This window comes from Solanum tuberosum, unplaced genomic scaffold (assembly GCF_000226075.1).
Source record: "Solanum tuberosum cultivar DM 1-3 516 R44 unplaced genomic scaffold, SolTub_3.0 scf00243, whole genome shotgun sequence".
Taxonomy (NCBI): domain Eukaryota; kingdom Viridiplantae; phylum Streptophyta; class Magnoliopsida; order Solanales; family Solanaceae; genus Solanum; species Solanum tuberosum.
This window is the reverse complement of record NW_006239166.1, coordinates 721,855-738,086: the sequence shown is the minus strand read 5'-3', so window position 1 is coordinate 738,086 and position 16,232 is coordinate 721,855. Positions and strand designations below refer to the sequence as shown.

Below are 16,232 nucleotides of genomic sequence, written 5' to 3'. Positions count from 1 at the left end.
TCAAGAATTTCGTAAATAAAAAGAGAGTAATGAGTGCCGTCTAATATAGGCTAATGAACGTTACACCTTAAGCTCCATATATTTCTTAACAACTTTATTCAATTAAATTAATAAAACCTATAAATCTTAAAATATTTTCTCCATAATGAAGAAAATTATAGCCACTATATTTAATGTTTTTATTTTTTTTAACACAATTAAATGTTAACAGCTAATTTTAAGTTGAAAACTGATGAGAATTTCTTTTTTAATTGTAAAAAAATAATATAATTATGTTTCTTAAAAACTAAACCAAATCAATGGATATAAATTATATTTGATTTACTTTAATTTTAATAATTAAAAACTAGTTAGATTAATTTAATTTTGATTTTTTATATCAAAATCCGATTCAAAACGAACCATAAACACCCGCAACGAAAAGACACGTGAATACCATTACCACATCAGGCCCGTGACACCCACTGAATTTTTTTTATTGACAAAACTATTTGTGCAAAGCTGATTGGCCTTTCCATATAGTATTCAACACCTAAGTTTGCAAAATCCTAACACAAATCTTGGCGTCTTTTAAAACAAATTCCGCTATCAATGGATCATGGTGTAGTGATGGAATTATTCTATCATTAATCAGAGGTTTCAGGCTCGAATCTTGAATATGAAGAAGATCTTGTTGAGAGTGTCACCCTCGAATGAGCCTTACAATACGCGATTCAAATTTAGTCGGGACTCTAATACGGACTTCCACTTAAAAAAAGAAAAACAAATCCTGCCAATAGCAACTCTACAAAATTTCTTCCTTATAAACCATCGAACCTCATTCCCCATTCCACATCCCTTGAGGCCTTGACCATCTCATCCCTCACCAATCGCCACCTTCGAAGCCGTTTATGTATCTTATTTTCATAGTATTTTACTAGAATATATATAAATATTCTTTGAAAAATATTTCACTTACCCATTAAACATTATAAAATATAAAAATACTTTCATTTGTCTTAGTTTATGTGACATATTCAAATTTTACGATAAACCAAACATCCTTTTTTTTTTTAATGCATTTAGAAATTATGTATTACAAATATTTAAAAGATATATAAAAAAAATTATAGTAATATATTTTTTTATATCTCGAAATTTGAAATGTATATACATATGGTATGCGGCCAATATTATAACTTACAACAAAGCCAGGTTAACTTAACATAAACCTCTGGAAGTGAAACCCTATAAAACCCAAAACGCTAATCACTCCCACCTCACTTGCTTGCTTCAACAAACCAAAAAATGTTACGCCCATCAGCTTCTCAAATGCACCTCACCATAGCAGCACTCTTCGGAGCTTCCGTAATGGCTATCGCCGCCTTCTACTTCCATAAATACAGCGTCGACGAAGTTCTCGAACGCCTCATCAAGCTTCGCCAGAAACGTCGACACAGTCTCCCTATTTCCGATTCCGAACCGGAAGAGTTTGATTTCAATGAAGATGAGATTGAAAATGTTAACACTAGGAATGTTTACACCAGTAACTTATCGACTTCGATTGATAATATTGATGATGATGATGATTATGATGATAATGATGGTAATGTGTTGGGAAGTTACAGAGTTTCGTCGTCAATGCCTAATGTTCGTTTATCGAATGAGTGGATGAGTGAGGATTCGAGTTTAAATCGGACTGATAAGATACTATCGTCGAATTCCATGGAGAGACTTAATTTGGTTCCTTCGACTTCATTTTCTCCTCGAAACAAAAGCAAGAGTGGTACGTGCTTTGAACTCGAGACTTTTTGAATTTTATTTGTGTGATTGATAGCCAGTATAAGAATATTTAATTTATGATGGATTTTTTACAATAATCACAATACGTAATATTATGAGAATATGTTAGGATGAGATGGATTGAGACAGGTCATATTTGAGGTGAAGATAGATTTGTGAGTATTCATTATATATTCCATACTTTGTCATATTGCAGGTGAAGAAAGAGTTGTGAGTAGCTTGAATCCGACAATGCGAGTGGAATCTGTTGGGAAGCCAATGACTTCGAAACTTTCAGCTGATTCTGTAGTTGAAGGTGTTGGCAACTCTAATGAGGACAAAGGCGAGTTTGATGTTGCTGCAGAGGATGTTGTTTACTCTTACGAAAATGTAAAATTTTTGAACTGCTCAAATGTGAATTCTGACAAGCTTTTGCCATATTTATGGACATATATGCATATCTGAATATAATCTCATCTAACTTTCTCTTCCTTACACCCAATGGTGTTTTAACATTTAAATATTTAATTACTGACATTTAATGTTGATTAATAAAGCCTGAAGTTCTAGGTATATGAATGTGAAGTTACACTTCACTGGATTTATAGGAGTAGTGTTTTTTATAGGTTAAGTAATTTTATTCAGAAAGAACCACAATGACAATGAGGTACTGAGTGTATTCAAGGAGTATTTCATTGGTGTTGTATCAAAGCATTAAGTTTGTTTCTAACTCTCTGAATTTAGGTAGAGTCTCAGGTGTGTGTTTCATGTGGTTAAAATAATAGAGAAAATAAGAATGCCAAATTATTCTCTATATTGTGTAGCATGTGTGCATCAGTGCATGATGATGAGAATTGTTTAATGTATTTGCTAAAAGAATACAAGAGGAAGAGAAAGAAAAGACTGCATATGGTATATGTCATCCTGACCAAATTGCTATATGTGCTGCTTCCAATCACCCTAGCATTCTCTCCAATTTCTCAAAGCTTCTGAGCATTATACTTATTATTTCTTCCTGCCGTGGATATTTAGAGTCTCTCATCTCGACTGATCAAATGTTAAATTGCATGTCATTAGTTTCACAAACATTTGATGATTATTTTATTCAGCTTATTGACTTAAGGTAGTTCAGCTGCATCGGATTGCTATCTTCCCACCAGCCACTATGGTTTTAAGATTAGGACAATTAGATATTTTAAAACTGAAATCGCTCATGAAGTCACTTCTTTTGCTCCCATTACTTTGTAGGATATCGGTCCAACCGAAGAAGAATTTTCTGTTTCTGCCTTGACTGAAAGTCATATTCATCTTCAGCATAAAACGGCCGTACCTGAGGCAAGATCTAACATTGATCATGATGTTGGAGAGGTAGACAAAGCATCTATGCACATTGTGGAAAATGATCCCAGTTTCTTCAACAACATTTTGCCCCTGCCTGCTACAACACATGGTATTCTCATCTTCTTGTTCTCTACGGGTTTTAGAAGACTATATCCTCTAGCAAGTGTTGCTTATGAATATCTCATAATAAATTATTTTCCTTGATAATCAAGGTGAAACATGTATAATTCGTAATACGTCTGATTATCCAATGCACAACTATCATTGTCTCAACCCGAAATCCCAATAATCCTTATCTGACACCAACATGCTGCAACTACTTGTCAAGCTACCCGTGCTTTAACATATATCACACATTCATAAACATTTAAGCCAAAACTGTTGTATAATCCAACAACAGTTGTGTATTAGCCAACACAATAACCCGGTCTACATATCTAAACAACTAAGGCCTAAGCCCATCAACTGACTTGGGAGTATCTAAAAGTATAAATGGGTCATAACCTGACAACCTGAAATTGAAAGGACAACCTGAAGATATCCTAGGTATCACAGAGCGATAATGGTTGGTTCACCACTGGAACAACTATCAAGTCTTGATTTTTTATTTATTTTTGATGAAGTAAGACATTTCATTAAAAAGCATCAAGCAGATGCGGAATAACAGAATAGGCAAAAGGGATTGCAGAGAGCATAAGCAAAAGTTGTTAGCTCCTGTACAATCTTCAAACTAGTACAAGTCTAGAAATTGTCCAGTGCTAAATACAGGGGTTAAATTAACCCAACTGAACATCATAAGTAAACATCTAGCTTTAAGGAGTCGTTTGGTGTGAGGTATAAAGTATAATAATCTCGGGATAAAATGTAGGATTATTTTATCCTGCGTTTGGTTGGAGGTATTAGATAGTCCTTGGATTATTTATCCCACCTTTTATACAATAGTGATGGGATAAGTTATCCCATATAAATGGTGGGATAACTTATCCCGGGATAATTAATTTCAGGATAACTTGTTCCCAACCAAACGACCCCTATGAGAGTGGTTTGGAGTTGAGATCCCATCAAAACATCATGAACTATCAAGTCTTGATTATGATCAACCATGTAACCCACTGGTACTCGATTATGTCTTTGAAACAAAAGAAGGATAAGAGCAGTGAGTCATATATCCCACCAGGCCACCACCAAAAAGGGCTGTGACGAGACTTTACAAAATAGTGAATAGTACAATACATAACGAATTTGCATCCTACAGTATATAACATCATACATTGTAACTCACAAATCATATTAGTCATGTCAGGTAACATCAAACACGAATATAATTAACATCATGAACTGAAATGAGCACTGCAGGGGTACATGTAAAAAATGCATCAAAGGCGTGTCACTCCCAAAGGGTCCTCCATGGTTATTGACTCATGAGGGAGGATCCCGTCCACACGCAATGGAGCCATGTATCTATCATACTAAAATATTGATCTCAAGCCATGTAATAAAATGCCCAATAACTATGTTGGAAATTGGAACCATGTATTAGACATGCTCAATGGTCATATTTGCATATACAATGTGAATGAGTAACTGAACTGTGGCATGTGACCCCCCATAGTCATAACATATGGTTCAAGTAATCCCTATATGCTTATATTTTAAGGACAAAACCCTTTTAGAAGTCAAATCTTAACTTACCATGAGTTCTTTTCCACGTTGTTTATCCTCAAAGTGTCCCGATCTATGCAAAAGGATGTTTAATAGTGTTATACCAATCTATTGTACCCATTTTGAAAATATAATCCACGGTCAAAGTCAACCCAATTAGCAAACTTGGTCAAACCCCGTGACCCAATAGTTTACAGATTACGAGCAGTCCAGTGAGTCCAAATATATGATAATGTTTCAATTTGTAGTAACTGGTTCAAATCTTTAGTTTTCTACTTCAGGAATTTAGGAGTCGGTTGGTTGCGGGTTAGAGAGGAGTTATTCATGTAATAAAACTAACAAAACTTTATACATTGCCAAGGAAATCAGGCATTTAGAAGAGGTAGGAGAAGATGTAGGGAATGGGATGTCGCTGCCCTAGCACTTATGTGGATCATATGGCGAGAGAGGAATAGAAGAGCTTTTGAGGGATAGCCTATTTCCCCTCGTTTCTGTTTGGTGCACCCATAGGATTCCTACATGTACAGATGGGTGGGTGTTATATATAGAAAACCATGTCCTCTTGTAAGGTTTTCTATTTTTGGTATACTTCTGTGTACGGGCTAGCTTTTGCCCTTCTCTAATGAAATTTATTTCTTCATCAAAAGAAAAAAAATGATCCCCACATAGAATCTAGCATAAGTTATATGATGTTTGGTTGGTTTTTTCCACATACAACATAGCATTGGTGTCACAATATTAGGTTCATGTTTTTTTTTCTGCATAACTAATACATGTATGAGGGAATTTATATATCATTTTATGCTGGGTAAAAGATGAAATAACTAACCCCGCATAATTAATTCCTGCATTTCTGATCACCACATAACTCTAACCAGCCACCAAATGACCCTTGGAGCTCAATACCAGAATTTCACCCATTAATCCTGTTGATTTGGATGCAAAAATCCACACATATCATGTAATGAGCTCTAAAAATGAATTAGAATTGTTACCTTTGGCTAATTAGTGATTACCTCTCTTAGAATAACTCAAATTCGTAGCTCAGAACTCTGATTTGTGAAGAGAAGTTGTCTGTCCCATTGCTCTTAATATACATACCAGGGTTTATGTGATCGCGGAACCCCTGCTACTATTGTGGAGCCAGATGAGCCGGGCTCTTGTCGCCATCACAGTCCCTGCTTTGCAATTGTGGATGAGGCTCTGTAAGCCAAGGTCTTACATTGCGATCACAAAGTTGTCAATCCTACATCCTCGATTCCTCAGATTCCTCTTTTCCGTGTTTGCAGACTTGCTCTCTGTGATCACTGTTGTACCATGTCCAATTCTAAACTGATCCGAACAAGCCCGACCCCCCTCGGGACTCATACCAACAAGTCATAAACAATTTAGGCAACATATAAATGCATTTGTTACATGGCTTGGTGCACAAAAACATAAATTTGGGAGGGGGTGGTCGGTTGTTATGATGTATTCTCATGCAATATTATGTGGTAAACTAATGAGGGATGTGTCAACTACTATTAGTGAGATCTCTCAAATTTAAGAAAGTTTTTGTGTTATTGTGATCTTGGTCATACTTAATATTATTCTTTCAATTGCTATCATTTCTTCTGCAGATCCTGGAAACGTCGAGGAGGAAGAAGTACTGAAGTTGATCCGTGAATGTTTAGATTTGAGAGAGAAGTATGTTTACAGGGAAGAAGTTGCTCCATGGATGAAAGAGACAATAAGTGAATCAAAAGCGTCAGATAAGAAACATGATCCATTTAGCTTTGGCCACTCAGAAGCATCTTCTGTGAGTTGTGATCCTCAACTCATTTATGACCGTAAAGGGTTTGATTTTTAGGTTGCCGTATTCTCAGTATCTCAAAGTATGGATGTTGTCTCAAGCACAATTTCTAATAATAATACTTCTTGGATTGCACGCAGCACCATTTTAAGATGGAGGACGGAGTTGTACGTGTTTATGCTAGTGAAAACGGTATGTTTGGTTTCAAAAGTGGAGCACATTTGATTGGATGTAGTAGTTTGACACTGTTTCATCATTAATTCTTGTCTGCCTTCTTCATGGGATCTTTACGTCTTACCTTGCATGTTGTAGATACGGAAGAGTTGTTCCCTGTTGCTAGCGCAACAACATTTTTCACTGATATGCACCATGTCCTCAAAGTAATGGCTGTAGGAAATGTTCGTTCTTATTGTCATCATCGTTTGAGATTTCTGGAGGAGGTGACGGGTTTGGCAATTCTCTTTAATTTCCCCCCTTTGTCCAATTTTGTTGATATCGTACATTTTCTTGATATTGTACCACCTGTTAATTCTCTTTTTTTTTTCATAGCATTTTCTTGATATGGTACAGAAATTTCGCCTCCATTTGCTCGTAAATGCTGACCGGGAATTTCTGGCTCAAAAAAGTGCACCTCATCGTGATTTTTACAATATCAGAAAGGTTGATACTCATGTGCATCATTCTGCTTGCATGAATCAGAAGCATCTTCTGCGGTTCATCAAGTCGAAACTGAGAAAAGAACCTGACGAGGTAGGAAAATTATTGCTTCCAGGGAATATGCTTTCACTTGCAGATTTCTGTGGGTATATAGGCATGCCTAATCTTTTGGTCTTAATCACATGAGTCTTCGCTAAACAGGTAGTCATATTTCGGGATGGACAATATCTTACACTGAAGGAAGTCTTTGAGAGTTTGGACTTGACAGGGTTTGCATCAATCTTCCCCTGCTCTCTTTCGTTTTTCTGCATAAGTTCTAATATTCTGCTATCTGTGCCCAGGGTGGGAGGTCCACTATTTATTCTTTCTCTTCTAAGCACTTTATTTGCAGGTATGATATGAATGTTGATCTATTGGACGTACATGCTGATAAGAGTACATTTCACCGGTTTGACAAATTCAATCTCAAATATAATCCTTGCGGACAAAGCAGACTCAGAGAAATCTTTCTAAAGCAAGACAACCTTATCCAAGGTGTGTTCCTTGAAAACACAGCTTCTAACAGTGAATTACCTATCCTACAGAGTTGTCATTTGACATCACAGTTCTACCTTATTTTCTTCAATTTTATCCTGAAACTCCTGTAACACAACTGTCATAAATAAAGCATATGATATGAATTTTATTTGGTTTCCATTGAACACATTCTGCAGCAGTTAACTTTAAATTTTGTTCAATTAAAAATCTCTGCAGCGAGTAATTTTATTTGGAACCTCCATCAAGGCAACTGTTACCATACTGTTAAAGCTGCACTTTCTTTTTTGTTGACAGTTGCTTGATGACACCTAATTATTCTTTCGGTAACAGTCCACAATAAATTTCTTTGTTTTCAAAATATTGTCTTATTCAGGACGCTTCTTGGCTGAAGTCACTAAGGAAGTCTTGCAAGATCTTGAAGCAAGCAAATACCAGGTACAACAACATACCTTAATCAGTATTGTGACGACTTAAGCATGTGCAACTCTTTTTTCCTAACATATAATGTGTGTATTTTTTTAAAAGATGAATATAATACCATTTTACTCATTCAGTTGTTGCCCCAGTTTTCCTGAAATTACTGAACAAAGATCAACTCTACATACTTCTTGATAAATAGAAGAATATTACATTAAATGCTGTGAGACTACTAAAAATCTTACTTCGCTTGACCTTGTATATGGGAGAGCTTACTGTCATTGATTTTGAAAGGATAATTTGTGCTCTGATTGTCTTGATTTGAACTTGACCTAATAAGAGCATACCATTTGCAAGAGCCCAAACTGCTGCAATTATGCCTCATTGAAGTGTGATTCCCACATCTAACAACAACTTGTTGAACGGATTGGATGACCAAACTTGAAAACAAGTTGACTGTCAAAGTTAGATTAGGATAATTAACTAGGGACAGGGAGAATTTGACACAAATGGCTTCTTTTCTGGAATAGTGTATGATTCAACTGTTGTTTGCAAATATATGACTTCTGCTGACTGAATATTTGCTCCAATCTATATCTCTTTGCCATGACAAGGTGTTCATGAGAAATTGGTTCTGTTATCGAAGTCTAATTTTGTTGCTGTACTCAGAAGTACCAGATTCATAATTGTCAATCTGTTGATGTGCAACTTCTTGTTTATCCGGGAATTTTCCTGGAGCTTCATGCTGATTGGAAATTATTGTTTGTTTTTTGTGATTAGAAAAATCTTTAGTTTTTGTTTGTATCTTAAGATTTTTTTGATTACGGGGTGTTCAAGGTACCTTCTACCTCGCAAATAACCCTATCCACCAAGGTTTAGAAATATGAATAGAAAAACCACCAAACTACTACTTCTTTCTTCTCCTCTTTTTTTTTTCCCCCCTCTTTTGCATCTACTGGGGTATGAGTCCCAGTCTCTCATGGTCCATCCCAGTTTCATTGACCTCTAGGAACACGCTTGGCTACTTTTTTTTTATCTTTAAATTGCTTGCTGCATGTGACTGTAGTTCTTGCAACTTGTGAGAATGCCGTTTGATTGGCTTAGGCAGTTTGTAGCCCTCAAGAGTGAAACCTGCTTCAAATATGACCTATGGGTACTTAATGATACTTTTAAGATATAACATGTAGCTATCACATTAGCATTTGTCTCCTGTTTTTTTATTCTAGGCTCTGATTGTTAATATACACCTTATTTGCGGAGTACTTCTTTCATAGTTCAGTATGGGGACAATATGCCGTTTTAATGTATGACAATCCTTTCTTCTTGAACAGTTGGCTGAATACAGAATCTCCATCTATGGAAGGAAACAAAGTGAATGGGATACACTGGCTAGCTGGTTTGTGAACAATGAACTTTATAGCCAAAATGCAGTATGGTTGATTCAGGTGGGTGTTATGCTGATCATGTAATATTTGTGTAAATTAAGCCTTTTTTTTCATTTTATATTCTCTTATTTGACTGGACACAGAGCTTAAGATGTTGACCTTTTTATTCTACTAGCAGTATATTGAAGTAATGGGTGAATATTGAATGCTTATTTTATAGTGAAAATATTAGTTCAAAATTTTAAATTTGAATTGTTAGAACTTTTGAAAGTTGTATAGAACAATATTGTTCACCGTAGATTTGGAGTTTTGACACTTCTGAAGTTAGGTCACGATCTACTTGATCGAATATGATGTCTTTAACCCGAAATTCAAATTTTTCTTGACTTGCTCCTTATTACCAAGGCAATTTAATTTCAGAAGCTTCTTTTTTTATGATACATCACTATCCACTATTGGCCATTCTTCTCCACTTCCATTTCCAAGTGTAGCTGGCTGAGTATTGTGGTTGCAATAGGCTTGTGTTCTCTGTTATTTTGGTGCATGTTTATCGTTATCACAGTATTATATTGGTGATTCTCTTCCGTTTCTGGCCCATTTCATGACTTGCTAATGCCTACAAGAGCGTTTTTACGTTAAGCGAAGGGGTGTCAAGCGACATCCCTTCCTCAGAAAATTTTACTAAGTATATAACAAAATGACCCTATGTGATAAAACTTATTAGCTGGCGCGTTGGTTTGCTGGCAGATTTTGTTGATTGAGGTTGGGGGTTCAAACCCCAATCAAAGCATATTTTTTGCAAAATATATCATACTTAAGCTTAAAATTGTGGTTAAATAGAGTTGAACTCAAGAGCTCTTCCAACTTAATAATATAACCTACTTATATCTATGATGATAATTGAAATTTTATCATTCCTTCCCTAAAAGTCGACACTGCTTCCTAAAAATTCTGTGTATGCCACTGAATGCGTATTGCTATCACATGAAAAAGAGATTGATGGCTGGAGAATAAATTGTAAAATTGATAGCACCCTATCGCTACTATGTTAACTTGGTTTGCTTTTCATTTGGGCTACTGTCCTTACCACCTTCATCACCTACACAAATATGATAAATTACATGAGGATTACACATTTCTAAAAAGTTAGAGAATTCTTAGCTACGAATACTTGCATAAACATGTATAGGACCTCCCATCACTTTTTCTTTCTTATTTTGCCTTGCGGACACATTGCTCTCCATATCACTGCCAGACCCATCCCTTGCTTTGAAGACTCTCCTATTTGTTACACATTTCTGTACTCACGTTTCAATATAGAAATGTGTTAGGTGGGTTGGGCATATTCTAGAAGTTTTTCTAGATGGCATTGATATTTTTTTAAAGTATAAGCTATTTATGAAGTGCTTAAGTGGAGGACCCAATGGTTGATGCTGGTAGCATGGTAATGGTGACTAACTGAGAGCATGGTTTGCTTAGTATTTGGTGTCGATTTGATTGGTTCAGACATGATGTTGGAATATTTAGGAATTTGCTTGATAAAGTGAGCACCAAAATAGACTTTAAATGCTGAATGAGATAAACTTTCCCTTCCCATATGGGAATCTGGGTGAGGGAAAGAGGAAGAGGTAAGGAGGAAAGTAAGCGGATATTTGGTGGATAAATGATGGGGCTGCTGCTCTGCCCATGTGCTTCTAGTTTACGTCTTAGTGCAGCAAGTTCTAAGTTCTACTTGAATGTAATAGTTAATCACAAAATCAGTTCTCCTAGTTAATTTAGATCCTTTCAGTGATTATGTCGTTATATTTGCTTATGGATATATGATGCATTTCTCACTTTTACACTTTGCAGCTCCCTCGGTTATACAATGTGTACAGGAGTATGGGAACTGTCACATCCTTCCAGAATATTCTAGATAATGTGTTCATTCCACTATTTGAGGTCACAGTTGATCCAAAGTCTCATCCTCATTTGCATCTGTTCTTAATGCAGGTATGTTTCCTTTCTAATCTTTTATAGTTACGTTGTTTACCCTAAACACCAAAGCTATATTTTGAATTTTTCTGATTTCTCTTTTATAATCTGTCGACTTCAATTTTGTGCACTGCAGCCAATAAACAGCATTTCCTTTGCCCCTCATTTCTTACTTTTATCTAAAAAAATTTGTTCTTATCTGCTACAAATTGTTTTCCATGAAGTTTGTCCAAGATAACATTTGATATGGACCTGCAAGAAACCCATTAGGGCTTACTGCAACCTTTCAATATGAATCTTGGGAGCAAGAGTTTTAATGAGTGCAGCTATGGAAGTACATATATGTATTTTTGGTTTTCCTATATTACTTATGTGGTTCTCTGTGATTTCTATTTCTTGGGATAAGTATACATGCATCTCATGTGCCCAAATGTATGTTGTGGCAATTGCTTGCTTAACAGCTAAACTGCATTGGTAAAGTGCTTAGTTTAATATAGCCATGAAATCATCCATGATGCATCAATTAGAATAATTACTATTGGGTCCTTTAGAGATGGTCTGAAAACTACTTCTGACTTTCAGGTGACACTTTCTTTTACGGAGGTCGGCAATGTTAACAGTCCTATAAATATTAAATAGGATACATTGTTGGTCGATCAAGTAATTCAAAGTTAGATTAGATGTTGTTCCTGTCTAACAAACTTTTCAGAAACGTCTTCATCTAATTTGCCTTTGTTGTCTTCTAGGACCTCCACCCTTAAACTAAAATAAGCTTGTAATTGTTGTTTGGAGTCTGTGTCATGCACTGTAAGACCATATTTTGTTTTGACCATTCTGGATGTGTTCCAGTTTACTATTAGTTCTTTTGATTTAGTGATATGTTGTGGCTGGAGAACTTGATAAAGCTAAGGAACTATTTACTGACATGATTGTCAACTGGCAGTTGCCCATTGTGTTTACCTACAATACCATGATTCATGGGCGGAGTTATGACTAAGAAATTTGATGAGGCTGCAATGTGTTTTAAAAAACTGAAGCGATAAAACATCAATTTAATTGGTTTGGTTTAATGATTGAATAAACGACTTAATTGGTTTTCTTTTAAAAAAAATAAAAACTGAACTGTGAACACTCCCACTGCCAACTATTGCTAACAGAAACATTGAATAAATCTTTTTCTGCATTTTGATTTTAAGTTTTTGATAGTCTCTCATGCCTAAAAATTGGGCAAAGGTTTTACATAGTGTCCATACCTTTTTGCTTCAAAGCTCACTTTAATGCCATTATTTTTGAACTTTTACCTCTTTCATTGACAATATCATTAAATGAGATACCTTAAAACATCCATCCACCCTCACTTAGATGAACACCTCGTAACCAAGAAGTTCTCCCCTAATCATGATACAAATCATAAGCAAGGTGTGTGTAGAAGAGCTAGATATTATATTGATCCTTTTCCTCCATATCTGCTTTAGGCAAAAGGTCCGTTGTTTGAGTCTAGAAATTCTTCAGACCACAGAATGTTTGACAAGTAATATTTGATGTTGATAATTGGCAGTTCTTGTTGCTGAGTCTTCCTTCAAGGGATATGAAAGAAGATAAATGCATCCCCATTGGTGCATCTTATTGGGTTTTTTCTCCTGATACTGTTTTTCATTCATCATTCCTCTGTAACTAAAGTTGCAAACCCATTTGGAATTAGCTTAGTTCCCTTCAGAGTCTACTTTCACTTTTCTGAGGGCAATTATCCGATGTCAGCGAGGTGCAGCCTGCAATGTGCTTATGGTTGTGCAATGCCTATGAATATTTGCCTCTACGCCTCTATAGACACAGTTGTATACGCTATGTGTTAAGAAAAACAGATTGATATTCTCTGATAACCGAAAGTTGTACTGACGACCAAATTTGTCAAGTCCTATCGGAGATAGACCAATATCATTTTGTTATTTGGGTTTTATGCACCTATCAGATGTGAGGCTAAATGCAAGCTAGCTTTTAAGTGCCAGTATTTGCCAACTCTGACTGGGTCCCCTGAAACTTTGAGGCCTGACTATTCTGAATGCATTATCCCTAGTCATCTTAAACTATTAATCTGTCCTCTTCTCGTCAATAATTATTATTATAGGTACCATTTGCTTTGAGTTTCAGTAGTTTTCTTTTTCTAGGAAACAAGTTGAATCTACTTTAGTTTTTAATGTCTATATCTTCATTTATGTGTAGATTATTCTTTCTAATGAAGGCGGCCATCCTTTTCTATGTTTCTTGTTATTCACTGCTAGAATGCCATCATACAGGAACCAATTTATTGTATACATTCTGTGCATGCATAGTATTAGAAAATTTTAGCCAATTGAAGTAGCCTAAAGTTCTATTATTTCCGGGACAGGTAGTAGGTTTTGACATGGTAGATGATGAAAGTAAACCAGAGAGACGTCCTACCAAGCACATGCCGAAGCCCGATGAATGGACAAATCAGTTCAATCCAGCATTTTCTTATTATGCTTATTACTGTTATGCAAACTTGTATACACTCAACAAGGTCAGTGGTGCTTCACGATCCCAAATATTAGCAGGACTTACATTTGCAATGTACTCATCAAATTTTGTCCTCCTTTGCTGCCTAATTTTGTTCCAGAAAAATTATCTATAGCAGTAGGTGGTTTAATTGAAGTACCTTAAAATCAAAAGTCAGAACTGAAGAAAGTGACTGTCCTAGCAACGACGATGGAGCATATGCAGATTTAATCTATTGAATAAATTTAGTTAATACCAAAACTTCTTCTTTTTGAAAACTCAAGAAATAAGTGAGAGAAATTCGAATCCAATTTGACTAAGACATTTAGTGAATGCATGTACAGAACAATTCTATACCCAGATGGTCACTCTACATTACCTGCATCCTTTGTCCTATTTTATTATCCTCTTTTTCTTTTCATCTCTTTTCTCATTCTTCTTTCTCTCTGTTTCAAATTTGTCCATGAGCAAACTATATTCTGTGTTATTCATTCCTTCTCAATAAAAAGAATAAATGGTCAAGATGTCACAGGTTTGAATCCTACTGACCAAAGCTTGATATTTAAGTGGAGAAGGGTAGAAGAGGGGCGATCAGTTATCCACCAGGTTCGGACCATGGCCAGTCGCCCTCAGTGATTTCTTGGTTATCAAAAAAAAAGAAAAAAAGAAAATAGAATAAATCTTGTCATTAAATTGATAGTGCAAGAGATGTTTATATTTTTTTATTTTCTGGACAGTTTCATGATAAAGAATTCCAATCAAGTTCTTTCAAATTAAAGTTGGTTGTTCAGTAACTTAACAAAGAGTAGGAGTTTAGGTCAAGCTCATAATGGGATACCTAACGAAGATACCAGTGGCCAAGAGCCTTGAGGCTTTCTTTGCTTCAACCACACATGCTCCCCCACATGAGTTCTAAAAGAAATTTTACTGCCCAGACCCACAGAATTCGTTTGTGTGCAACAATTCCCTTAACAATCTTAGCTAGAAGCTGAAAAAATAAACAACTCCACTTTTGAAGGAAATTTTACAACTTTATCATGTGATGTTTATCAACCTCTTTTAGTATTTATGTTTGCTAGCATACATTGAGCTTCTTCCTGTCTACCATCGCCCTTTTCTCCGTGTAAGGTAGAGAACATCTTTTCTAAAAGATTGTGTGGACTGTTGTCTTTCTTTCCATAGGAAGATTATATCTTATGTACTTATTATTTCTTATGTCCTTAGCTTCGCGAATCAAAAGGGTTGCCAACAATCAGATTAAGACCACACTGTGGGGAGGTTAGTGTTCGCTTCAGCTGATTTTTTTAGTTAGTTACAGACAAGTGCCCCAAATTTATGCTCTCAAGTTCATACAGGCGGGTGATGTTGATCATTTAGCTGCCGGATTTCTTTTATGTCATAACATTTCTCATGGAATCAATTTGCGGAAGACCCCTGTACTGCATTATCTTTACTACCTTGCTCAGGTACTTCTCCTCATTACCTTTACCTCATTAACTGATTTATGCCAGTGAGCTTTGTTTAGATCTATTTTTGAATTACCTGCAATTAGATGACATTACTAAATCATTTAGGGTGGTCTAAGGAAGATTGTATTACACATGCGTACAGTGGAAGGGCTGTAATGACCTATTGGGTGCTTGTTGAAGTTTATGAAGCATTGCTAATATGATTAATTTCAAAATATAGAGGGTGTAAAAGAGGGATTCACACACTGGAATGAGAACCATCATGAGGAAAAAGGATAAGAAAAACGTACGGGCAATTTAAGTACTAGTATTGTATACAAGTCAATCGAGGTGTCAAATTATATAGAGTAAGCAAGTTTATCCATAGACTTGAAAAAGAAAATGTTTCTCTAGAATAGCTCCCAACTGTTCTTGCTGTATTGCATGTCCACTTTGTTGCACATTCACCAGCAGTTTTGCATCTAGCTTTGGCCTGGGACCTTTCTTCATCATATTTCTCTACTTTCTTGAACAAATCTAATAATTTTTTTTTATTGATATACACTAAGATAGCGGTAGGTGTGCAATTCAACTACATTTTATTTATTCAATATGCAGCGTGTTTTATATGTACAATTAACTTCCCATAAATTTGGGTCCATCTGACGATTTGATTCATTATCATGTTACACTTGTAATGTTGAGCTATGTAGAGATGCAATCATATTTTACTACTCCCCCCCC

The 16,232-nt window shown here is 35.7% G+C and overlaps 1 protein-coding gene across 2 annotated transcripts in view; it reads left to right on the top strand.

Annotated features, from left to right (window-relative positions):
• Window positions 1-1,189: 1,189 nt before the first annotated feature.
• LOC102594921 (probable AMP deaminase) overlaps window positions 1,190-16,232 on the top strand; it is a 17,422-nt gene continuing 2,379 nt past the window's right edge. For both annotated transcript variants that reach the window (XM_006357189.1, XM_006357188.1), the window contains exons 1-15: window positions 1,190-1,765; window positions 1,979-2,151; window positions 3,010-3,211; window positions 6,384-6,562; window positions 6,697-6,748; window positions 6,869-6,996; window positions 7,127-7,306; window positions 7,415-7,482; window positions 7,605-7,747; window positions 8,124-8,185; window positions 9,499-9,612; window positions 11,404-11,544; window positions 13,913-14,065; window positions 15,265-15,318; window positions 15,396-15,506. In XM_006357189.1, the coding sequence (XP_006357251.1) occupies window positions 1,288-1,765; window positions 1,979-2,151; window positions 3,010-3,211; window positions 6,384-6,562; window positions 6,697-6,748; window positions 6,869-6,996; window positions 7,127-7,306; window positions 7,415-7,482; window positions 7,605-7,747; window positions 8,124-8,185; window positions 9,499-9,612; window positions 11,404-11,544; window positions 13,913-14,065; window positions 15,265-15,318; window positions 15,396-15,506 (2,238 nt within the window). In that variant the 5' untranslated portion in view covers window positions 1,190-1,287. The remainder of the gene's footprint in view (window positions 1,766-1,978; window positions 2,152-3,009; window positions 3,212-6,383; window positions 6,563-6,696; window positions 6,749-6,868; window positions 6,997-7,126; window positions 7,307-7,414; window positions 7,483-7,604; window positions 7,748-8,123; window positions 8,186-9,498; window positions 9,613-11,403; window positions 11,545-13,912; window positions 14,066-15,264; window positions 15,319-15,395; window positions 15,507-16,232) is intronic.